Below are 24303 nucleotides of genomic sequence, written 5' to 3' on the forward strand. Positions count from 1 at the left end.
CAGGGATATGCAGGATGAAAGATTGTTAAAAACTCCGCGTATAATTTCTAAATGAGCTTAGATTGTGAGCTTTCCAAAAAAGGGAAATGTCTTGATGGTGGTAACCGAAATCGAAGAAAAATGCGTCCGTGGGGGCGAAATCCAGCTCCCATGGAAGCGTTTAGAAAAAGTAGCAAAGGGAAATCCCCTGCTCTCGAAAATGGGATGGACAAAAGAAAACAGAAAGGAAATTCGTAAGGTTCTTCAAAAGCTGCCTTTGCCCAAACTTGTCCGCCTCTTTTCTTCTCAATGTAAGACAGTCCAAGAAAATTTAAATGAATTCATCTCTGTATTATCATCCTAATGCATATAACTCTAGGTGCCATTACCTCGCTGCTGAAAGTTGATGCCTTCCAATTGGCAATAGAGTGTTTCCGCCAAGGCCTGCCTTACAACCTAGAAATCGAGTTCAGTCCCTCTCGAAATTTGAATCCGCCTTCCAGTAAGAAACAGAAGCTCTCCTCAAACGCTGACCTTGACTTTCTCTTTCTCCTTCGCGAGCTATATCTCCGCCACTCTCCCCTATGGGCGGAACTGCTCGATTCTTACTCTGGCGAGCTGAATGAATCGCTCATTCGCTGGATCTTTGGACTGCGCTGCGGAAAAATCACTTTGGACTATACTCAACCCTTTTTTCACGCCGCAAAACGTGCACTCAATCCTTCCTCTGAAAGTTCCACATTTCTTCTGCCAGAGCCCGAAAGAAAGAATTTGACGAAAAAGACTCTTTTGGCTTCCGAATTTCAATCCGAAACCGGCTTCGTTTCTATCTGTGGTATCCCCATCCGTTCTGGCTCTTTTCATTCTCCTGAGCAGCCATTGAGCAAATCGCCTTTGATAATCGAAAAGTTGCGAGAAGTTTCAATTGGAATCTACCACAAGTTACCCGTCTTGCTTGTAGGAGGAGTTGGAACTGGAAAGACACATTTGGTAAATACGATCGCGCAGCAGACACAAAAAGAGCTACTTTCTTATCAGCTGAGTCCGGAAACTGATGCCGCCTCGCTTATCGGCGGGTACATTCAAGCCAGCGACGGGCAGTTCAAGTGGCGCCCGGGCCCTCTCGCTCTCGCCGCCTCTGAAGGGAAATGGATACTTTTGGAAGACGTGGACCAGGCGGGTGGCGACTGTTTCACGTTGATAGCCCAGCTGATTGAGCGCAACGTCCTCGCAGTTGCTGGCCACGGTCGGCCGATCGTGCCCCACGGCGAGTTCTGTCTCTTTTTGACCCAACGCGCTAGCTCGCTAAACTCCTCTGGCCCGTGCAGTTCCTTGTACGTCAAGTGCCATCTCGTCTCTCTTCCAGAACACACGAAACAGTCCCTCGAGCAAATTGTCAAAGCACACTTTCCAGAACTGTTGCCCCAAATCCTCTCCCTTCCTGTTCAAATCCTCAATGCTGTCGAAGCTGCTTCAAATGGACAAATTCTAAACAGGCGACTTGGAGTCCGCGATTGTCTTTCCTTCGCCAGGCGACTGTCAAAAGCTCGTTCTAGTGCTGCTTCTGGTAGCACTCAAGTTGCTCACGCGCTACTCGACGCGATCGACATTTTCGCCGCACATCTTCATAAAAGAGAAGAAAAAACGCTTTTCTATCGGCGAATTTCGGATGTTCTTTCGGCGAACAAAGAAACCCTTCGCGCTCTTCAAAATGATACCCTTTCGCATGATCCGGTGGAATTTCTGCTTGATAAATATAGACCAGAATTAGCGGAAGAAAATGGATTAATCGCTGGAAGGGCGAAAATAGGTGAGAAACAGTGGGATATTTACGAATGAAAATGAATAAAAAATATTAAGGCGTGAGCGGAGAACTTGACCAGAAACAACTAAAGCGCTCTGGGATGGTTCCAACGATGATCCACTCTCGGATTATCGAGCAAGCAGTCTTGGCAATCAACAATCGAGAGCCAGTTCTTCTGGTCGGCGAAACAGGAACCGGCAAAACAAGTTGCATACAGTACATCGCTGCGCGAACAGGCAACAATCTCCGAGTAGTGAACATGTCTCGTCAATCGCAAGCTTCGGACCTTATCGGCTCTTTCCGCCCAGTAGACGCTTCCGCAATCATGCGACCCGTATTCGCTCGTTTCCATCAACTGATGAGTAACACCTATCCACAGAACGAAGCTGTTCTTTCTCAACTGGGCGTCGCCTTCAAAAGAAACCAGTTCGAAGACGTGCTTCTTCCAATGATGAAACATGTTTCTACCAAAGCCGCTGGGGAAGATACTCAACTGAGCGCGGCGGCGAGAAGCGACTGGAGCAAATTCGCAGCATTGTTAGAAGATGCCGATGTGCGGATACGAAACAAGCAAATTTCCTTCGCTTTTGTCGAGGGCGAACTCGTTCAAGCCGTCAGAAACGGCGACTGGCTTCTTTTCGATGAAATCAATCTCGCCCCAGCCGAGCTGCTCGAGTCAATCTCTGGACTGCTTGATTCAGGCTCTCTTTCAATTGCGGATATTTCTGAGCCCGTGATAACTCATCCAAACTTCCGAATCTTTGGGTCAATGAATCCAGCTAACGATTACGCAAAAAAAGACCTGCCGGACTCACTGCGAAACCGATTCACTGAACTGTACGTTCCAGAAGCAAACAGCGAGCAGGACATCTCCCAAATCGTCGTTCACTATCTCCCTGGTCTACGCGACAAAGCAGCCATTCGAAACAACCTCGTTAAGTTCTATTTAAAAATACGCAACGAAAAGAGCATCCGGGACATGAGCGGCAAGGCAACAACGTTTTCTCTACGAACCCTTTCCCGCTGCTTGCAATGCGCGAGGGACGCTTTCGGAGCAACTCCAAGTGGCATTTTTCAAGCGTTACAGTTGGCCTTCGTCTCGGGCCTGGACGACTCCTCCACGAAGCTGGTAGAAGCAATGATTGAAAAATACAAATTCAAAAGTTCAAAATCGAGATTAGTTCAACCGGACCCAGGCGTACCTCACGTCACAATCAAAAACTATCACATCTACCGAGGGGACGAAGCAGAGCTTTTCGTGGATAAGAAATTCATCATTACAGAGACTGTCGATCAAAATTTGAGAAACTTGAGTCGCGCCATTTCAGCGCGCAATTATCCAATTCTGATTCAAGGTGAAACCTCAACAGGCAAAACCTCGCTGATCAGCTACTTGGCAAAAGCTTCCGGCAACAAACTGATTCGAATTAATAATCATGAACACACTGACTTACAGGAATATGTTGGCTCTTACTTACCTAAGTCCGACGGTTCACTCGTCTTCTCTCACGGGGCTCTAGTCAAAGCGATGCGAAATGGGTGGTGGCTCTTGCTCGATGAGCTCAACCTGGCGCCGGCAGATGTTCTCGAAGCTCTGAACCGAGTTCTGGATGACAACCGCGAGCTCTTCATTCCCGAAACAGGAGAAGTAATCAAAGCACATCCTCGCTTCCAACTCTTCGGAGCCCAGAATCCAGCGGGCGTCTATGGTGGAAGAAAACAACTTTCGCGCGCATTCACAAACAGATTCGTTCAAATGGAATTCTCTGAACTGCCCAACAACGAACTCGAAGTCATCGTCGCCGAAAAGTGCGACCTTCCGCTCTCAAAGTCCAAATTACTGGTCGAAGCTGTTTCTGAGCTTCGAAAGTTGAGAAGAGATTCTGATGTTTTTGGCGGCAAGAATTCGTATGCAACGTTGCGAGATCTCTTCCGATGGGCGGACAGGTACTCGAAAGAGAAAGAAATGGAATATAACGACTGGGATCTGCACTTGGCTCTTGACGGTTACTTTCTCCTCGGAGGACGTTGCAGAAGCAAAATTGAATCAGAAAAAGTAAAGGAGGTTTTGGAACGCGTCTTCCGCCGAAAATTAGGAACGGACGATGAAATTTTCTCACAAAATCGACTTGAAGGGGATGGAATCATCGAACGAACGAGACAAAACGCGGCCCAAGAAAAAGTTCTAAAACGATTTTACTGGGGCGAGAAGTCGCGACGGATGGCTATTTTGCTTGAGAGATGTCTCAAATTCAATGAGCCTATTCTGCTCGTCGGGCCAACCGGTTGTGGAAAAACAACGATTGTCCAGTTGCTCTCACCACAAGGGTTAAGCATTATGAACTGTCACCAGCAAACTGAAGCTAGCGATTTTCTTGGCGGGTTGAGACCCGTTCGTGAAAAAGATTTCACCGACACAGCCTCGAAAGCGCTTTTCAAGTGGAGCGATGGACCGCTCGTTGAATCGATGAAAAATGGAAGCGTTCTCCTCGTTGACGAGATTTCACTGGCGGACGACTCAGTTCTCGAACGATTGAACTCAGTATTGGAGAGAGAAAGGACTCTCGTTTTGGCAGAAAAAGGGATTGTCGACGTTGCCGACAAGGATTCTGCCTTGGATGTCTTAACAGCAAGTGCGGGTTTCCAGTTCGTTGGGACGATGAATCCAGGCGGTGATTATGGAAAGAAAGAACTTTCGCCCGCGTTGAGAAATCGAATGACAGAGATCTGGTGCGAACCACCGGATACGGAAGAAGAGTTTGCTCGAATCATCCAAAACGCGCTAAAAAGAAAAGCAACGGCGAAGAAGATCTCAGCCGCGATTTGGGAATTTGTCCAAATTCTCAAACAAGATTCGACGGTCGGACAACAAGTGGTCTTCTCTGTTCGAGATGCGTTGGCCTACGCGGAGTTTATCAATGCGATGGTGGAACGGGTCGATAACGAGCGGCATTCTTTTGGAGAAATCTTCTTCGACGCTTGCAGAGCTGTGCACTTGGACTCGATCGGATGTTCCGGCTTCGATCTTGCTGTTGATCAAGTCGAAAGTGTGAAAATGAGGCTGGAAAGAAAACTTTCCGAAATCATAGGGAAGTATTTTGAAGACGGAACTTCAAGCGAATCAGTTTTAGTTTTCAACGAGCCGCAATGTCTTCGCGGCTTGATTCCAGTGGCGCCGGGCCCAATTGAACCCAAACATCCCAATTTCATTCGAACTTCGTCCGTTGCTGCGTCGACAACCAGAATCGGCCGCGCTCTTCTCCTTCCTCGCCCGATTCTCCTTGAAGGATCGCCAGGCGTCGGAAAAACATCAATTGTTGCGAGTTTAGCTTCAATGTGCGGCTATCAAGTGACCCGTATTAATTTGTCGGAGCAAACGGATGTATCCGACCTTTTTGGCGCTGATTTGCCGGTCGAAGGTGGTCAGGGAGGTCAGTTTGAATGGAAAGATGGGCCGCTGCTGATTGCTCTCAAGTACGGACACTGGGTGATCTTGGACGAGTTGAATCTCGCTTCTCAACCGGTCTTGGAGGGTCTGAACTCGGTTTTTGATCATCGAGGGGAACTATTTGTGCCTGAACTCAACAAAACTTTCCAAATATCTGGTAAAGGTTGTCGCTTCTTCGCCTGTCAAAATCCCCGAGTACAAGGCGGAGGACGAAAAGGACTACCAAAATCATTTGTGAATCGCTTCACAAGAGTTTACTGCAACGAGCTCACTTGGCTGGACTTAGTAAACATCGTCTATGCCACTGGTCCAGATGTTTGCCCTGCTGGTATGAAGCTCGACCATTTCGACAAAGAATTTCTCGACAAATTCCGTGAAGAAATTGAAGCTGTTGAGTTATCTCGCACACTCGCTTTGAATCCGGTTCAAAATGCTCCAACTTACCGAGATGCAAAAGCCACGAGAGCAATGCTTATCGCCATCGTCCACGCTAATAACGAAGCTTGCAAGTATTTGGAATACACTTCGCTCCGTGCAGAGCTCAATCTCCGAGACATAAGAAGATTCGTCGAATTACTCGGCTCTGGAATAAGTTTGGAAAGAGCGTTTAATCTCATTTACATTTCGAGGCTTAGAAATAAAGCAGACGCAAAAATGTTAGAAGATATCTTTGAAAAATGGCTGTCTTTACCTGAACTTGAGAGTCAAGATCGTCTCTCCCCATCTACCGTTACTAAAGACATAAAAGAATATGAAGAAACGAGCGCAGATTCTGTCCGATTCGGAGTCTCGGAAAATCATGTTCGATACGCGCGCCGTCAAGTTACGTCTCTTCCACCGCCGGTGCTGAATTTAACCGAACGAAAAGTGCTGGAAGACATTTTACTGGCGACTCAACATGGGTGGATGGTCCAGCTCGTCGGAGAAGCTGGAAGCGGAAAAAGTACCTTGGTCCAACTAGCAGCCGATCTAACTCGTCAGCGACTGCGACTAATGTCTCTTTCACCGGCGACGGATGTGACTGATTTACTTGGCGCTTTTGAACAATATAATTTCGAAGAAACATACGAAAGTGCATTTGATATCTTCCGCGGAAAAGTCCGAGACTTGCTCAACATCAACGAAAATTCGAATTCAATTCATGAAGAGTCAATCCTCGAATTGATGAAGCTCCTTGATGAAAAAACGGAAAACGCAGCAAATGTTCTTTCAAGAATCGAGTCAATACTGAAACGCAGCATTTCCAAAAACGAGCAACTTCGAACATCAATCGAAAGATTAAGAAGTCTACTGAAAGATCAGCGCCATTCCGATCGAGGTAGTTTCCGATGGGTGGACTCTGACCTTGTCAAAGCGGTCGAACAAGGCGACTGGCTGGTGCTTGACAACGCGAACCAGGCTTCAGACGCGCTGCTGGACAGACTGAACTCCCTTCTAGAACCCGACGGTACTTTATCGATCATCGAGCGAGGAAACGTCAATGGCAAAATCGTGACTATCCGTCCTCATCCCGAGTTCCGACTCTTCATACTTGTCGACCCATTTTACGGCGAACTCTCTCGTCCGCTACGAAACCGGGGTGTCGAAATTTTCATGCACGAGCGCCAACCTTTCGAGCACCTTTCTATCGGAGCCACTCACTGCCGAGATCAAGAAATTGCCAAGTCACTTTATCAATCACTTTCAAGTGATAGTCGAACTCACAAAAAATTCGCCGGCATCTTTTTCAGCGGTTGTCGTCGCTATTCCATCGAGCGCGCTTGCGCAAGCTCAGAAAAAAATGCCTTCAACTCAGCTCTTCAACATTGCCTTCTTCTTCTCAAACGCTCGAGCGAAACTTCCAGTGTCGAAGCTGTTTCAGTAAATCTTCCGATTGTTGCTCCCGCGGCGCCTGCTTCCCTACTCGAATCGATTCCTTCGCTCTTCAAAGCTCTAGAATGGCACATTGTCACGGAGATCGCACCACAATTCGAGCAGCAACTTGAAATTCCTCGATACAAGGAGCGCTTCAGTTTTAAACAAATCGTCTCTCGTGAGCTAATGCAACTGATGAGGAAGGAAGAGATCTTCAGCGCGTTTATTGGGTCCAGCGAGTTCTCGAACCGGGAAGAGAAAAGAGCAGAAATACTGGAAAAAGCGAGTAGTTGGACATTCTGCAGTGATCTTCAAGGTTTTATAACTACCCGTTTCGCGGACTGGATGAACAACGACCCCGTGGAAATCGACAGAAAACATAATTTCAAGAGCGGAACTTTACTGGGAGCACTGCGGGAACGAGGCGACAAAGCACGAATAGGATTGATGAGTCCAGTAATCGGAACTGTTCTTGGACTGTTTACCAAGCAGTTTCTCTTTGAGAATGAGACGAAACTGATAACTCTCTACTACTTTATTTATTTAATTCGAAGAGTAACACCTGAGGATCTTTCGCTTGCGCCTTTCTTCGCAAGATGGCTCCTCCAACTTTTAGAACAGTATGATGCAGAGTTGGACAGCGAAGAATTCAAGCTTATTCGAACAGAGATTGTCACGTTGAAAGCCTTTATTTCCAGCGACCGTTTCATAACAAGCGATGTTTTGGAGTCTCCCACTTTGAATTCGGTCTCTCCTTTCAAAAGCCAACTAGAATTCGACGAATTAGTCAAGTTATCCAGCATCGTTGAAGCTCTCAACGACGAACCAAGTAAATTTGTCGCATCAAGAAGCCTGATACAACTTTTATCCATTCTCGAACATGGGATTCCTGGAGAAATGATCAGCGACATCGGGAAAATTGCCATCGAAGAGCCCGAAAATGTCGATAATTGTTCTATTCATCCCTTTTTGTTTTATCTTCACGTTTTTCATTTGGAGAAAAAATTAATCGCAAGGATTCGAATGCGCGAATACCCGGCCAACTTCTCGCCAACCTTGCTTACATTTCACAGTCGATCGAGTCTTCCTACATCCCTTCGGATGTGTCTATCATGGCCTACATTTGTTCAAATCCGGAGATGTTGAACTACCAGGCAAAAGGCCAGCTGGGATTCAAATGTTTCGCAGACAGTATTTTCGGTAACGAAGTTGAATGGAAGTCAAACCGATTTGGGCTGCTGACTCTCGTTCCTATCGGCCATTACGAACAATTCAGGGAACGATTCAAGCTCACTTCCGCCCGTGCTTGGCGAAACATGACATTCGCTGAGCCAAAATCATCTAGCGAATTAACTGGTGAGCTGAACTCGATTTTGAATGCGCTTGCGCCTCTACGAGCAATGCCCACGATTGATCCAGTCATAGAAGCTAATTTCAAACACTCGTCAAGTCAAGCAATGGCTGCCTATCTCGAAGATCTGAAGCAGGCGCTCACATTCATCAAACACAATACTGGTCTTGTCTTCGAAAGCAGAACACTCCAAATTCAGAAACAGAGCGACGATCTGAACGAAAACCAACTTAAAGTACTCGCGTCCAAAGTGGGTATCAGAGCTGCCCACGATGAGTATCTCCAACTGCGGCAAGTGGTTGTCGACTTCATCGACCACACTGTGATTCCAACTATGGAGGATAATTCAGGCAACAGCGTCAATGAAAATTTAATCTTGTCTTGTTCCGGCTTCTTGAGCATTTTGCATCGATTTGTTTGGTATCCAGACATTGTTGTTCCCATTTCGAATCTAGTCACCAGCTTGGTTTATGTAGCAAAGCAAATCATCGCGAAACAGCTTGCAACTGTATCCTCGTCTGAGGAAAAAGAGGATCATGTTTCTTCGATAGAACCTTCTCTTGAAGCGTCTCTTGTACGATTTGACGAAGCAGAAGTGTTCGAACAGCAGAATTTGTGTTCAGCAATAAACGATTTTGTCAATCAGTGGCTAGCAAAGAAAGAAGAAATCGAAGCGCGAAAAGCAGAGGAAGAGTCTCAATTCAAATTCAAAAACATCGACCTCGGTCAAAGTGTAGAGGAACAAATGGAAGAGGAAGAACAGGAGTATCACGAGTTCTTCCAAAGCGACAATGAGTTCAAATCAGAAGCGGAAGGACCAAAAGCAGCCAAGGAATGCGAGCTTGAGAATTTCGCAAAAATTGTAGAGCTGTTTTTGAAAACTGATTTGAACGTCAACAGCGCGGTCAAATCGGCGAACAAGTTCCAGCTCATTCGAATTTTCAACGATCCAGAAAGCATGATCGAATGTGATCACGTGATAGTTCCGCCTCTGATCAAGGACAAACACCACTTCGACGAGATCGACGCTTTTGTGGACTCCGATTCCGACGTTTACCGGCGCGCAAATCCAAAAGAAGCTGCTTCAGTGTGTGCCCCCTTGAGAGCACTGGACGAGCGCGTTTCAGAGCTTCAAGTTCAGTTTGACGACCATCCCACACTAGTTTCCATTCGCAAAATGACGGCGAAAGTTTTGGAGTTGCCGCTTTTTGCGCCAGTAATTTCGCTTTGCACAGGCATTGAGATGGTGCTTTCCCGAGTCAATGACTGGCATCAAAACGCGCCCAAACGCCTATCTCTGCAAACAGAAACAGATGCTCTTTGGAACATGGTCGTCGAATGGCGAAAACGTGAGCTTCATCAGTGGAAGGCGATCCTGGAGACGTCGATCAATCTCGAAGCACAGAAGTCAAACCACCTCTTTCCTGAAATCTGGAGAGTGGCGACAGCGGAGGACTCAAGCGAGGAAAATATCCGACTCATGTGCACTTCGTTTTTGAGCAGCGCCAACTGCGCCAACTTCGCAAGGCGCATCAGTCTACTTCGCCGCGTCGCCAAAATCGTGGAAAAACCGTTCACGAAACTGCTCATCGAAAATATCTGCTCATTTTACCAACAGTTCATGCCCAACATTTTGAAACAGACAAATGCAGTCAAAAACTCAATCGAGAAAGAACTCAAAGAATTTGTCGCCATTCAGCGCTGGAAAGACATCAACTTCTACGCGAGAAAAGAAGCCGCCACGAAGATCAGACGACAACTCTTCAAATTCGTCAAAAAACTAAAAGAAAGTTTGGTCGACAGGACGGCCGTTGAGCTCTTCAAAGTCGACCATGAATCTATCAGACTTCCACAAGTTCAAAATGTGGAGATTTTCATTCCGCTTGAGAAAAACGAACCTGTGGAATTTTCAGTTGAAGGAGACGTTCTCTCCCAGCATCCGCGAATTATACCCAAAATGAACAACTACTCCAAAGCTGCAACAGCTCGATTCGAGAAGTTCAACGCCCAATTCACTGCCGAAATCTTAGAAACAACTCAAGACATAAAAGAGCGCTTTGATGAGCTCGCTTGCGAAACTCAGAAAATCCCTAGCGATGGCGACCGAGAAAAAAGAATCAAAATGGTCAAGTCTTTGCTTACAAAGAAGCGACGAGCCCTCTTCGATTTATTCTCACTCACGAAAGAGGCCGGTCTCAGCTTCAAACGCGGCCTCAATCGCTCCAGAGAAGAGACAATAATTTCCGACTGGTTTTACATTGAAAGCGAAACTCTTTCCAAAAACCGCCTTGTTCAAAAGTTACTCGATGTGAATGAGGCTAAAAAGCATCCAGACAAAGCGGTTAGCAAAAATGAGTCTGATCGGCTCATCGGCTACACCTTCCACCTTGCAGCAGTTTCCAAGACTATTGCCCAAAACCGAAATTCTCTCGAAAGACAAGTCAGCAAATTAGAACAAATTTACAAAGTCGCAGAAACAGGAACGTTTTTGGATCTGGAAGCTGAATATGGTGTGCTCTCGGGAAGATTATCGAATATGATCTTTGCAATCGCGAATGTATTGTTGTATCTTGATTCTGCCCCCGAAGAGATTTCCACCTCAAGATTGGACATCAACGACGCTCCATCTATCGGAAAACTTACGCTTCCGCAGCTTCGACAAATTCATGATTTCCTTTCTCAAATGAGAAGAAAATGCGAGGAACTGAAAGGAGCGCTTGGCACGAGCGAGACTGACAATCACATCGACCGAGCTAACCGAGTCCGACAGCTGATCCAAAATTATTTCCGACCATTGTACAACAAAGAACTTCCGATACTAGAGGAAGTGCGGCAAATCCACCAAACCTCCAATCGTAGCATAGAAGATCTCAATTTGTTCTTTGCTGCCATTCGAAAACTCGAAGGAAGCGTCTTGATGACAGAGCAAGTGATCAACGAACAGAGCTCGTCCGAGACACGACTTACCGACTGCAGCCAAAAGCTGAACAAGTTCTTTGCCGAAATCACATTTGCTTTCCAGAAACTCGTTAAAATCCAGTCAGAAGGAGGGGCGCCAGAGAAGTTATTTCAGCAGCAAGGACTTTTGGCAAATATGCTCGAGTCCTTCACCCTCTCAAATGACGTGTTTTCTAACTTTTGCGAGTTTTTCAGAAGCGTTAACGGAAATTGCCCCGAGTTGTCAGTTTTTATCACAAGCCTTGTTCATCCTTGGATTCAACTTTCCAAGTCGATGCTTTCCTATTTCAAGCAAATGGAACAGTTTAACTTTGCCTTGCTAGATCAGCTTACAACTATCTCTTTTCTCGTGCTCAGCCGCGGTTTTTGTCTCCCCGAAGACATTGCCGACGATGTTTTGGAGCAAGAAGGCGAGGAGATCGGCGGAGGCGGCGCTGGCGGAGGGGAAGCCGGTACAAACGATGTCACTGAAGAATTCGACGAAGAAGACCTTGACGATCCTCTTCCAGGCGATTCTAAAGCCGAGAGAAATGAGAAAGACCAAGATCGAGGTGAAGGAATCGACATGGAGAACGGAATGGACGATGCCGACGATGTAGAGGATGTCGAAGATCAAGACGAGAATGAAGCTCAAGAAGAAGAAGAGGAACCCCTTGAAGATGAAATGGGCGACCTCGGAGACGAAAATCTGGCTGATAAAATGGACGAAAAGGTTTGGGGTGACGAAGACGATCGAGACGAGATCGAGGAAAACAAAGAAAATAGAGAAGAAGACGGAAAGGGCGACGAGCGAGAGCAAACTCAGGTAACTATTATTTTTGAAAGAATCCAGTCTTGTTAACTTTTTTAATCTTAAGGAGCTTCAAGCGAAAGATGATGGCCTAGCGGATGGAGCTGACAACGAAAAAGATGAAACGCTTCCTGAAGCTGAACCAGAAGAAAACGGCCCGGAAGAAGGCCCATCCGATGAAGAATTGGACGATCAGGGGGATGAAGGGATCCTAGCTTCTGCTGAATCTCCCACTTCTAGCGTAGTTTGCCTGCTCTCTATATCTGGACGAGTGAAGAAAACGAGTAAAGTATCTTTGACGTCTGTATTTCGAGCTGGAGTAAAATAGAGGTTAATTCACGAACTGCGTGAATTACCGAATGGAGAGAAATACACGGCGGCGACCGAGCAAAGCTCGATCTAGATAAGCAAGTGACCTTAGGGGACGAGGGAGTCTAACGAATCTAAGATCCCAATACCCCCATGAGACTGAAACGTCCTCTAAGGCCAAAGTGTGTGATTTTTGCAGGAGTATAAGCGTAAGATGAGTAACATGGCAGGTTCGAAACGTCGAGGCAGTCTGATTCGCGTTAAAAACCCTTTTTGGGAAAAAGCTTGAATCAGATGCGAAGTTTTCGTGATGTCCGAGCGGTGATGACATGAAGGAGTAGCTGCACATGTAGAAGAACTCAAAATACGTCGGCGACGGTAAACTGTGATAATTTCCGTACCTTTTCAGGCCCCGGTCGATGAATAGGGGACCTGAGTGGGGCAGTACTTGCGCTTAGTCGTATGACTGACCCGAGTTTGTGCCGATGTTTAGAGGTTCGACGGGCCTCGTTTCACGGTGTGCTCGTTTTGTATGTTTCGGGAGATGAGCTGCTCCAACTTCGGTTAAAGTCGCATTCGGATCGGCGCCGGCTGAGTATTGACGATCTGGTGAAGACTTTGGACGGGTTCTTTTCTTGCTGTTTTCAGTTGCTGAGCCCTCAACTACTGTTGAATTTTGTTTATCGACTGACATATGGCTATTGTCGGGCGCAGCAACCTCCGAAATCACTGTAGCATCAGCTGACATGTCCTCGGCAGTTTCATAAAGAGTACCACCAGAGTACCAGCGATCTGACGGCTCGGCTGGAGCTACCGACGAGTCCAAAATAGATGTAGCGGTTGTATCTCCCAGATTTTCCATGTCCAATCGGCGTCTACTTTCCAAAATAGGTGATAGAGATGATCTTGGCGGTTTTTCCATAGCAACCATCGGAGTCGACGCGACCTGAGAAGATTTCCTCCCCCATGCGACTTCGACCCGGACTTTTCCATCGGTTTGGAAGTAGGAACAGGCGATTTTGTGGGACTTTCGACTTAACGATTTCGGTTAAATGTGGGAATACGTACTCGGCCTCGTAGTAATCAATCCAGCGTAAGTCGTGATTTCGTTCTGCGGCGTGAACCACGTGTTCTCGATGGATGAAATCACGTTGTCCTTTTTATCTTCGACCATGACGACCCAGTCGTTGCTCGAAACGGCTTTCAGGGGACCTACCCAGCGTTCCTTCTTGCTTTTAGCGTCGGTCAGGTTTTCTCGCTTAATGTACACGACAGCGCCAGCGGGATTGGTCTCGGCTTAGGCTCGTTTTTCAGCCTGTGCTCCATGGCTCGGTCAGCAGCTTCCATCGCAGTTTTCACAATGGCTTCCGCCGATTTCGCTAAAGCTCCAACATTGAGACCAAACACCTGAGGTGTTTCCGCTGTCATTTCTGCGCCAGTAGAGTGGGTGAAAGTACTTTTTCGGCCAAACCAAACTTCTCGCGGTGAAATTTTCGTGCTTTTGTTTTTCACACTATTGAGCGCGCGCATCACGTGGGGAACGCAGTCGGCCCAAGTTTTTCGACCGGAAGATGAGTTGACCATGCAGAATAGACTGTTTTTGATAGTCCGATTCGCTCTTTCTGCGAAAGCGTTTGATTGAGGGTGAAATGCGGTACTTATTGTATGTTTTATCTGGTTAAGCTTACACATTTCGTCAATCACGCTTGCGCAGAAGTGGGTACCTCTGTCACTGTGTAGATGTTTCGGCAAGAAATCCATGGGAAGGAAGACCTTGTAGATGAGCGCTTTTGCAGCGCGGATAGCAGTGTCGGACCGCGTCGGAATGCACCAAGTGTAGCGAGAGAAAGTGTCCGCCACCACCAAATAATACTTGAATCCGCCAGCGGGAGGCATACAAGCGAAATCGATCTGAATCGATTCGCCAGCTGTTTTTCCACGACGAAGGGTTCCAAGTGGCGGTTTGGTACGAGTTCCAGCAGATCCTTTTCTGCGTAGGCAAGGGACGCAGCTGTGGACGTAGTTAGAAACATCGTCTTGAAATGAAGGCCACCAAACGTCCTCTAATCGCTCTAAAGTCCGCGGCTCGCCCAGATGACCGGACAAGTCGTGAGCTAGAAAGAGAAAGTGACTTTTTACCGCTTCCGGTACCACCGCCCGCGCGCCAGATTTGAATTGACACATCAAGCACCCGGTAGTGTTATCCAGGAACAGAGCTTTTTCCATCTTGAGTAGAGACGATTGTCGGTGGTCGGAGTCCTTCACCAGCGATTTTATGTCCAGTGGCTCCTTACCAGATTCCAGAAAAGTGATGATTGCACTCAGAGCAGAGTCCTCCCTTTGATAGTCCAGAATGTTATTATAATTCGCTGACACCAACGGAATCTCCATTGGCGCCGCGATAGCCTTGACGTTTACCTTATGTATCTTCACCTCTGATAAAGTGATTTTCTCCGGAAACTGATTTTCGTTCCAGAAAGGGACGAAGACACGTACTGGTGAATTCTTGTCGATTTCGTACTCGCGACCAACGGGAAACTCAGAGTCGTATCCAAGTGATTTGTCGTCCTCGCCAGGTCTGCGGCTCATAAAATCGGCGAATTGATTTTCTGATCCCTTGATGTAGACAATGTGAAAATCGAATTCTTCCAATCGGCTTTGCCATCGGCTTATTTTAGAATTCTTGAACTTCTTTTTGTGTAGGAAGATCAAAGATCTGTGGTCTGTGTGAATCTGAAAGAATCTACCTTTCAGGAGCTTTTCCAGTCGCTCGCAGCACCAGACAATGCTAAACATTTCCTTTTCTGAAGTGTTCCATTTTCTTTCAGCTTTGTTGAAGGTGTGGGAAATCGCGCTTACTAGGTGCACTCTCCCGCCATACTCTTGTAGCAGAACACCACCCGCTGCGTACAGGCTCGCGTCTGTGTAGAGGTGAAAAGACTCGTCAAAGTTAGGAAAGCTTATGACAGGAGTCTCGGAGAGTCGTCGTTGAATTTCCTTGAGCGCCAAATCCGCTTCTTTGGTCCACTTGAAACAATTTGTTTCGTTCGCCGAATTTCGAACATCGTTTATGGGTTTCATTCTGCTCGAGAAGCAACCGGATGAAATAGCTTCGCCCATTTTTGTTTCTAGAAAACCTCGGATCCAATTCAATGACCCGATTAATGAAGCTAACTCCTTTTGGGAGCGTGGGGGTTTCATCTGACGAAGGGCGGAGACTTGCGCAGGGTCCGGTTTGATTCCTTCTTCGTTGATGATTCGGCCCAAAAGTGAGCTTCTGATTGTAGGAAAGAGCACTTTTCGCCCTTGAGTTTAGCGTTAAACTTGCGGAGCGCGATGAATAGGTTTCGGAGAGTGTTGTAATAGCAGCTGAAAGACTTCCCAAAACATACTATGTCATCGATATAAGAAAGCATCTTCTTCCTGGTGGGGCTTGAGTCGAGAATCGTGTTTACGACGCGCGAGAATATATTCCCCGAGCATCGATAACCGAAAGGTAATCTGCAGAAGGCGTAAGATTTCCCACCCCACTGGAAGGAAGTCTTATACCTATCGCTTTTCTTAATAGGGCACTGCCAATATCCGCTCCGCAAATCAACTGTGGCGAAATACTTGTTGCCCGGTCCAATGTTCGCGATCGTATCCTCCATGCTCGGAAGATGATATGGGTCGGATTTGTCGGAGAGGCATTTGTTCAAGCTGTTCTTGTAGTTGATGCAGAAGCGCATTTCCCCAGATTTCTTAGGGATTGGCAGAACGGGGCTATTAAACCCTTTCTGGTCCTTGATCTCTTCTATTATTTTCGTATCGAGCAGTTCGGAGATGTGATCAGTGACCTGGCCATGAAAAGCTTGCGGAATAGGGTGTTGACTGATGTTTCGACTCGTACCATCAGTCGGGATTTCGATCTCGAATGGGAATTCACCCATTTTTGACCGTCGCAGCCGAATCTGTCGTCGAAATCCAAACACAGCTCGGCGACCACCTTCTTTTGCCCCGGGTCGGCGTTTGCTGGTAGGGTAATTCCGAGTTTTTGCTTCGCTAGCTGAATGGGGCACCTGGCTGCGTTCTTGTTAGGTGCGTCCAGCTTTGGGACTTTTGGTGGCGGTTGAGTGCGGGATCGATCGCTATCCTTGACCGCTGATCTAGTAGTCAAGTATTTCTTGATTTTGGTCCGCTTCACTCCGTCCAGCTTCACCACTTGAGTCTCAGTTTGTGTGAAGGCTTCGTTGTAGCAAAATGAGAGAGTACGATTCTTATTGTCGACTGTGAAGCTGTCCGTCATCGCATTCTCTAGTATATCGCGGCCCAGTAGACTTGGGTATTTACTGCCTGGCATAATGGTGAGATTCAGGGAGAATGCAGGGCCACCATTGAATGATAAGCGGCAGGGAAGGATACCCATCGGCTGCTCGGCGGGAATATTTGGGCTGAAACCGGTGACCTTGAAGGGACAGGGCTTCAGCATCTGGAGAAATTCGTCGGGAACGTAAGCAGCGGACAGACAGGAGGACTCGGCTCCGCTGTCGACTTCCATCGATACGTCAAAACTTTTAGAGCCCGTAATGATGGTAGCCGAAGCGAAATAAGCCTTTCCTGGTCGCTTCTTCTTCACTGTGTAAAAGTGAACGTCGAATGGTTGGAAATCTTCAACGTTCTTAGTCGTATTTATCTTCTTGGATTCTGGTTGTTTATCGTCTTTCCCATCCTTAGAATCGTTGCTGGCGCGCTTAGCATTCTTCTTCTTTTTGTTCTTATTTCTGTTGAAGTGCTGGGAGACGGTCGCGCTGTCAACTCGATTCTGTCTTGTGGATTGGGCGAGACGGCAGAGTTCGTTGATATCGTAAACTTTTGATAGGCTTGGAAGGATTGCGTTGAAAACGTCTGGTTCTTCTTTCCTAAGATTCAAGTACAGCATCATCGTCGAGAATATGTCAAATATTTCATCGACCCCGGCGTCGGCTGACTTCTCTTGTCGGTAAGAGTTCAAAGTCGCTTGCTTCGCCTCGTTCATCTTTTGCAAGACGTTGGCGGTGTAGTGTGCAAACGGCTTCGAATGGTCGTATTCGACGTCGAAAACTTCGCTTAGCTTCAGTAAGTAGTGACTCTTCGCGGCGAATGATTTCTCTAGCAGCGCCTTGGCCGATTTCCAGTCTTGACAATTCAGAAATTCGGTTCCAAGTGAGCGTTCGATGTTCAAGTCGAAGTGGCTGTACACTGCTGCGATGAAAGGCTGTTCACGTGAAGGTCTGTCGCGGACGTAGGCGCGGTGATAAATGTCGGCTCTGCCCAAGAAGGTGTTGAAAGATGTGTTGCATGCGGCGTCCAGCTTCGGCAAGTCTTGGACGTGACGAGACCAGGTAGTGGCCACCCATGCTTCTTCTCTCATTGTCGCATTCGTAGAGTCTTTTCCTTGATCGAGCTCGCAGGTAAGAAGCGTTGTACTGAGCTGTTCTAATTTTACTCTGCTTTCTGTGATCAAGGGCTCTAGGCTTGGCTTTAGTGATTCGTCATTTCGCACTTGTTCTTCGAGGTAGTTTACTCGATCGTTTATGCTTCTTATTTCGGTGACGGTTTCTAGCAGTGATTTGTTCGCCGCCATAGCTCGAAATATATCGGCAGTAAGGGTTTATGGGCCTTGGATTACCTTTCAGGCCCTCAGAAAATACTGCGACTAAAAGTCGCAATATGATGAGCTGAGGTGCCTTTTGCGCAAACGCCCGACGATTTCTCTGTCCAGCGATTGTCGAAATTTCAAGGTCTGGTCCAAGGGTCGATTCTTCGTAAACTTCTCTCGATTTTTGGTGAAAAGTGGCGAAAGAATTATGTTTTTCTCAGTATTTTAGGTTTTCCCCGGCGTGCGTGCGTGGTTGCGTGGGCGCGACTTTCGGCGCGTGGGTCGTGGTGGCGCTCGTGCGGTGGCGCTCGCTCGGGGTGGTGTTGGTGTGGTGCGGAAAATTCTCTGAGTGGAGTTTCTCCGGCGGCGCGGTGGCGGTTGGTGATTCGGTTCCCCTCGACTCCGCTGACGGCCAATCAGCGTCCAAGTTGCGAAACTTCGGTTGTCGATGGCGGAAAAATTTATCTTTTCTCCAACGGGACTACTCTGATACCACTGAAGGGATCCTAGCTTCTGCTGAATCTCCCACTTCTAGCGTAGTTTGCCTGCTCTCTATATCTGGACGAGTGAAGAAAACGAGTAAAGTATCTTTGACGTCTGTATTTCGAGCTGGAGTAAAATAGAGGTTAATTCACGAACTGCGTGAATTACCGAATGGAGAGAAATACACGGCGGCGACCGAGCAAAGCTCGATCTAGATAAGCAAGTGACCTTAGGGGACGAGGGAGTCTAACGAATCTAAGATCCCAATAGGGATCAGCAAGACGAGTCAGAATTCAACGCGGACGAACAAGCGCAGCCGCCCCCTGAGAACTTCGAAACAGAAGCACCAGAAGTCGACGATGTTGATTTCGAAGAAAAAGATGACGGTGAGAATCAAGACGAAGAATCAAAGCAGGATGATGATGATGGGATCGAACTTGACGATGCTCCGCCTGAAGGTGAGTTTTTAATTTGATTTTCATTGCTGAAGATTTTTTTAGGAATGAGTGATGCAGAGGGCGAAGAAGAAAACACTGATAACAACGAAAATAGCAAAGAAAATGAAGATCAAGAAGAGGAAGAAGATGCGGATGAAGGCGGAGACAAAACAGAAAACGCTGATGATGATCAGGAAAAGATTTTAGATTTACCCATTTTTGATATTCATTATTTTGAGTCATGGTTTCAAATCTCATGAAAAGACAACTGAAGATGATTTGAACAAAGATATTTCTGCTCCTCGTAAAGGCGAAACACCAATGGCCGAAAATCAGCAGAACCACGAGAGAGCAGCGGAAACTTGCGAAGCAACTGATATGGAGCAGGACAATGGAGATAACACTGGAGGCGAAGAGGCTTCTGGAGATCAGACTGGCGCATCGGAGGACAAATCTGATGGAACCAAAGGCAATCAGCAGACACAGGGTAACCTTTTTCTCCTTATCTTTGTTAATAATTCAAATTTTATGTTTAGTTGAGCGGCCAAAACCAAAAAGAGGCGATGAAAAATCATCAGATTCAGCTGAGCTGGAAAAACACGAAACAAAGGAAAAAGAGTCCCAAGTGGAAAATAACGAAGAGGAGCCAGAAACTGGAGTTGAATTCGAGCGTGACAACGCTGCGAAAAAAGAAGTTCTTGACGAAGCAGAAGAAGGAACTCGGGAACAAATCGAACGGATGGAAATCGAAGATGGGGAAAAAGAGCAAAAAGAGGAGCCGATGGAGGTGGAGCACGAGCCAAACTCGAAGCTTGAATCGAAGTCCGGTGAGAAAGTTGATGAGGAAAAGGTCAAACATTCGGAAAATGACGAAGACGAGAGCAATGAAACGGGAAATGAGGATGTCGAAATGCAGGAAGACAAGGAAGAGAGGGAGAATGTTATTATGACGAATCATTTGCAGAAAAGCTCGTTGGAGAAAAAGATGCGCGACTTGGAGAGCATCGAGCGTCACATCCCCGAATTGATCGGAATGAAGCCAGCTGGTGAAGAGGCGCAAATGGCGTGGAGAGGAATCAACATGCTCCAAGCGTCCCAAGCGCAGAGACTGGCGGAACAGCTACGCCTCATTCTTGAGCCGAAGAAAGCTTCTGCACTGAAAGGTAAAATTTCGTTAGTTACATTTCTTTACAATTGAATCAGGTGATTACCGAACTGGAAAGCGGCTGAACATGCGAAAAGTAATTCCGTACATCGCCTCCCAATTCCAAAAAGACCGTATTTGGCTGAGACGCACGAAACCGCGAAACAGAAATCACCAAATTGTGCTTGCTCTCGGTAAGGATCCAATTATTTTGTCAGAAATAACAGTTTGATTTCAGATGACTCGGAAAGTATGATCGACAACAAATCCAAAAAGCTGGCTTTCGAGTCACTGGCGTTGGTTTCCTCGGCGTTGAAGCTAATTGAAATCAAGAATTTGGGCGTTTTTCGCTTCGGTGCTGAAACAGAGTGCATACTTCAACTGGGTGACGAGTTGAATGACCAAGTAGGCACGGTTCTTTATCTTATCATAAATTTAAAAGAAGTAAGAATTATCAACGAAAAATTATCGGTAAAAAAAGATAAAAACCGTTATAAAGGTGGACATATCATCAGCCGCTGCACATTTGAGCAACAAGCCACTGACATGGTGAAAATGCTGGATTTTGCTCGGAGGAGCTTCAGAGAAGCGGACAGCGAAGGGGTCGCTAGCAAATTGCTGATTGTGATAACAGACGCGCAAGGCATTTTCAAACAGGGTCGGGAAGCCGTGGCCGATCAAGTCAAGCTTGCTCGCCAGCGAGGAATGATGGTGATGCTTGTCGTTGTTGACAATGGCGAAAAATCTATTACGGAAATCAGGGTAAGTTATTTTGGATCAGGAATTACAAATGTAATGAATCAATTTCATCGCTGTTTTCAGTCGGCAACGTTCAAAGATGGAAAAGTAAGCTGGAAGTCTTACCTTGACGATTTCCCTTTTCCCTACTATGTGATCTTGCGGAATGTGGAGAGGCTTCCGGAAGCGATCGCGAATGCGTTGCGGCAGTGGTTTGAAATTTTGGAGTCTGAATCTTGAATCTGGATTTCAAAACTATCGATGATGGAAAACGAGCGCTGCTGGGCTCAGAAGACTTTTATATCACTAGAAGATATTTTAAACTGTACATATTCCGTATTTATTGATATATTAAAGTGAACTAGCCCTGCTTAAATTTTTTTTAATTTCTTCGAATAGGCATGCTTTTTGAATGCAACCACCGCAGGTAAATGATAAGAAAAACATCTTAGAATGTGATAATTAATAATATATTGAAATGATTCGCTTGATATGCAATTAAAACTGAGGATAATAGGGCAGTGCTCTGGAGCATAGTGGTGAAAATGGGAATGGAGTGATAGGAGCTCGGAATCCTGGGAAGAAGTATTCATATCGTGTTGTCTGCTTGGCATAGGCTCCATTCGTAAATCCAGGAATTGGGAAGTAGTTGACCACCTCGTGAATCGACTCGTGGGGAGAGCTGAGAAAAGGACGAATATTTTCATCGAGGAGTGCATACAGGGCGTCCGCTTCATCCGATGGGTCACTTGCCTCGCACTCGTTCGAGATTTTATCGTCGTTGAACGAGAGGGCTTCTTCGCCGCTGTCTTGAGTGTCTGGGATGGACTGAAAGTTTCCATTGGGTTTATAATTAAAATAATGAAGTTACCTTTTGTTCGGTATTGAGCTGATTCGCAACCAAAGATGCTTCCAGAACGGGCAGCGGAGCTTCATCCTTTCCGATCGGCAATGCTTCAACGTCGACATCGGGGCAAGGGTCGGTTGTTGCAGGAGCGGAAATCTCGACTTTAGTGGTGATCTGGTCCACCTGCGCGCTGGTTCCAAGATTTGCAGTCTCATCTGGCTGAGTTGGCGAGGTCGCATCGAGCTACAAAAATAATTAAAGTCGTATTTATGGTTGATGAATTAAGTCGAGCATTATGCTGCATAATTAATGTTTACCGGTGAAAGAGCAGGGAGAGAACCAAGAATTTCCTTGAAGGAGACATCAGGCCGAGGAGTCGATGTTGGCACTCCCTTCAATTGTTCAAATCCGTCGAATGACATCTCTGCTTTGAAGCTAGCGATGAGCTCTTTCTTTCGATTCTTGGGTTTTGGAAGCACTTCTGAGACGGATGAGTTGATCGTATCATTCACGGTAGTCTCGTGGCCGGGTAAAGTCGAGCTGGTAGTCCCGTGAAGTAACGTCTCATCTTCCCTTGCTCGTTTCCGAAAACGGCCATTTTTGTAAGACGGTCGTACCCAATTCTTTGAATCTCCTGTAGCAGCTCTTTCATTTTTAAACCAGTTAGATATCTGCCTCAACGGCTTGTCGAAGTGACTCGCGATTTCACGTCTAGCTTCAACATCCGGGTATTTGTCTTCATTTTCGTAGTACTTCTTGAGGTAGTCCTTTTCGTAGTTGGTGAATGTGGCTCGCTTTGGCTTTCCGGTCATGATGCTGATTTGATTTAATCTGATTTCCAAGAAGAAAGGTCCCACTTTTGTATCATCTGGTGCTCGATTGATGGCGCTATTCCAGGAGTGGACTCGGTGGGTGAGCGCGGTACGGTTTTCGCCAAAAAGGGCACCTGTGCGCTGTTAGTTGACATGATATCAGTGATGTCCTGCTTTGAACGATTAGTTTAACAGCGCAATGCAACTGCAAAACACTGTCGCAAAAATTCAAGCTAAAATAATTTATGCAGTTTTCGTTTATTCAGATGAGAAATTGTATTTTTCGGTAGCAACGCTTTTAGTGAGTTAGAAAGACAATTGATATAATAAGCGTATTCTTATAAGTAATTACTTGCGCGGGGATGAATGGTCCATTTTTGCAGGGATGAGTAACTTTCGATTCCATCTCAACCCGGGGGCATAGCGCTGGTAGCCCACAATTTTTCACTGTCTCACTGCGGTTTTTTGCTTGCGAGAGCTGATTTTACACTAGAATTACAAGCCAACAGATAATTATCAACAAGAAAGAAGCCCAGAGACTGAGAAGATGGGGAAAACGTCGCAGAAAATGTTCAATATTTTGAGCACAATTGAATTTCTAATTCTGGGCGCTAGTTTGGGCCTTTCTATTTACATATTGACGTTGGCGCCAACAGTTGATAATGTCTTTTCAATTGTCGTTGTTGCTTTTACTGGGTAAGTTTTAGTTTTAGAAAAATTCAACCTTCAAACTCCATCTAGATTTGGAGTTATGGCCACACTTATCGGGGCGTTAGGAGCATGTGCAGAATCGCGTTGCCTTTTGAAGCTGAACGGAATGATGGGAATCATTTGTTTCATTTTATTTGCGATCATTGCTGTTCTTTCCGGGCTTTGGTACGGCGGAATCGATATCGTTCCAGGTAATATAATGATTACAAAGAGAAGCTGGCTTATGCAAGCACTTTTTAGAGTTTGATGTTGGGAACAAAAACTTTACGGAGCTATGTGCTAATTTCAACGAAACTGAGTTTGAAAAGACGCAAAACGACATTTTGTTGGAAGAAATCAGCAAGAACTTGGAAGATAATGAAGTTATCGATGAGGCCTCAGAATCAACCGTCACTGAGGCGGTTGCTGATGCCCAAGTTCAAGAACCAACAACAACAACTGTCAGCACGATCACAACTTTGAGCACAACGACAGAACTGGAAGTCGAAGAAAAACAACTTGATGTCGGCGATTCGTCAGTAACAACAACAACGTCGAGCGATAGTTCTACCGTCAGCACCACAACTTTATCAGATGAAGCCGGGGATGACAAACCTGTTGATAATAGACTTTTGTATTACTATTGTGAACTTGAAGGTAATCATTCAAAGTTTAACAAACCTCAATAAAAAATTAGGTTTTATGCTGGAAATTATGTTCGGCCGCGCTGATCCAAACTCCGATTCGGACTCCGCCAAAATCATGCTCGCCATACTTATCATATCCTGCTGCGTATCTGTATTTTATCTTCTTTCTTCATGCTTAGCTTTTTATGCCGCCAAAAATATCGACCGCTACAGTGGCTACTAGCTGTAGTTACAGTCGATATGAGCTTGCACAAATATATCTCATTTAGTTCCGAAAAATATATGTTTTTTTCTGTACTTTTCTTTGCATTTCAATGTTAAAACCCAGCTTTACTTCCTCTTGTATCATTTTTATCAATAAACTCAATGAACAAAATACAAATCATCTCTCAAAG

General features: G+C 46.1%; 5 protein-coding genes across 8 annotated transcripts in view; 3 read left to right on the forward strand and 2 right to left on the reverse strand.

Annotated features, from left to right (window-relative positions):
- LOC145696939 (26S proteasome regulatory subunit 8-like) overlaps nt 1–24303 on the reverse strand; it is an 88001-nt gene that overhangs the window by 12740 nt on the left and 50958 nt on the right. The window lies entirely within an intron of this gene.
- LOC145698025 (uncharacterized) lies at nt 28–19290 on the forward strand. The gene is made up of 7 exons (XM_081775232.1): nt 28–290; nt 359–1789; nt 1840–8027; nt 8102–12199; nt 12252–12395; nt 18877–19051; nt 19094–19290. The coding sequence occupies exons 1-7, from the start codon at nt 95–97 to the stop codon at nt 19288–19290; spliced, it is 12429 nt and encodes a 4142-aa protein (XP_081631358.1). The 5' UTR covers nt 28–94.
- On the forward strand, nt 19293–21288 carry LOC145696949 (midasin-like). Its single transcript, XM_081774070.1, has 6 exons — nt 19293–19517; nt 19567–20193; nt 20234–20368; nt 20413–20583; nt 20674–20936; nt 20997–21288. Exons 1-6 carry the CDS (start codon nt 19352–19354, stop codon nt 21150–21152), a joined length of 1518 nt encoding a protein of 505 aa, XP_081630196.1. The 5' UTR covers nt 19293–19351; the 3' UTR covers nt 21153–21288.
- Nucleotides 21411–22571, reverse strand: LOC145698031 (uncharacterized). The gene is made up of 3 exons (XM_081775236.1): nt 22077–22571; nt 21784–22002; nt 21411–21740 (listed from the first exon to the last, which is right to left on the reverse strand). Exons 1-3 carry the CDS (start codon nt 22569–22571, stop codon nt 21411–21413), a joined length of 1044 nt encoding a protein of 347 aa, XP_081631362.1.
- On the forward strand, nt 23008–24278 carry LOC145696809 (uncharacterized). Its single transcript, XM_081773901.1, has 4 exons — nt 23008–23267; nt 23313–23473; nt 23523–23918; nt 23959–24278. Exons 1-4 carry the CDS (start codon nt 23119–23121, stop codon nt 24129–24131), a joined length of 879 nt encoding a protein of 292 aa, XP_081630027.1. The 5' UTR covers nt 23008–23118; the 3' UTR covers nt 24132–24278.

The sequence above is a fragment of the Oikopleura dioica genome, chromosome 2, assembly GCF_907165135.1.
Source record: "Oikopleura dioica chromosome 2, OKI2018_I68_1.0, whole genome shotgun sequence".
NCBI classification, from domain to species: Eukaryota; Metazoa; Chordata; class Appendicularia; order Copelata; family Oikopleuridae; genus Oikopleura; species Oikopleura dioica.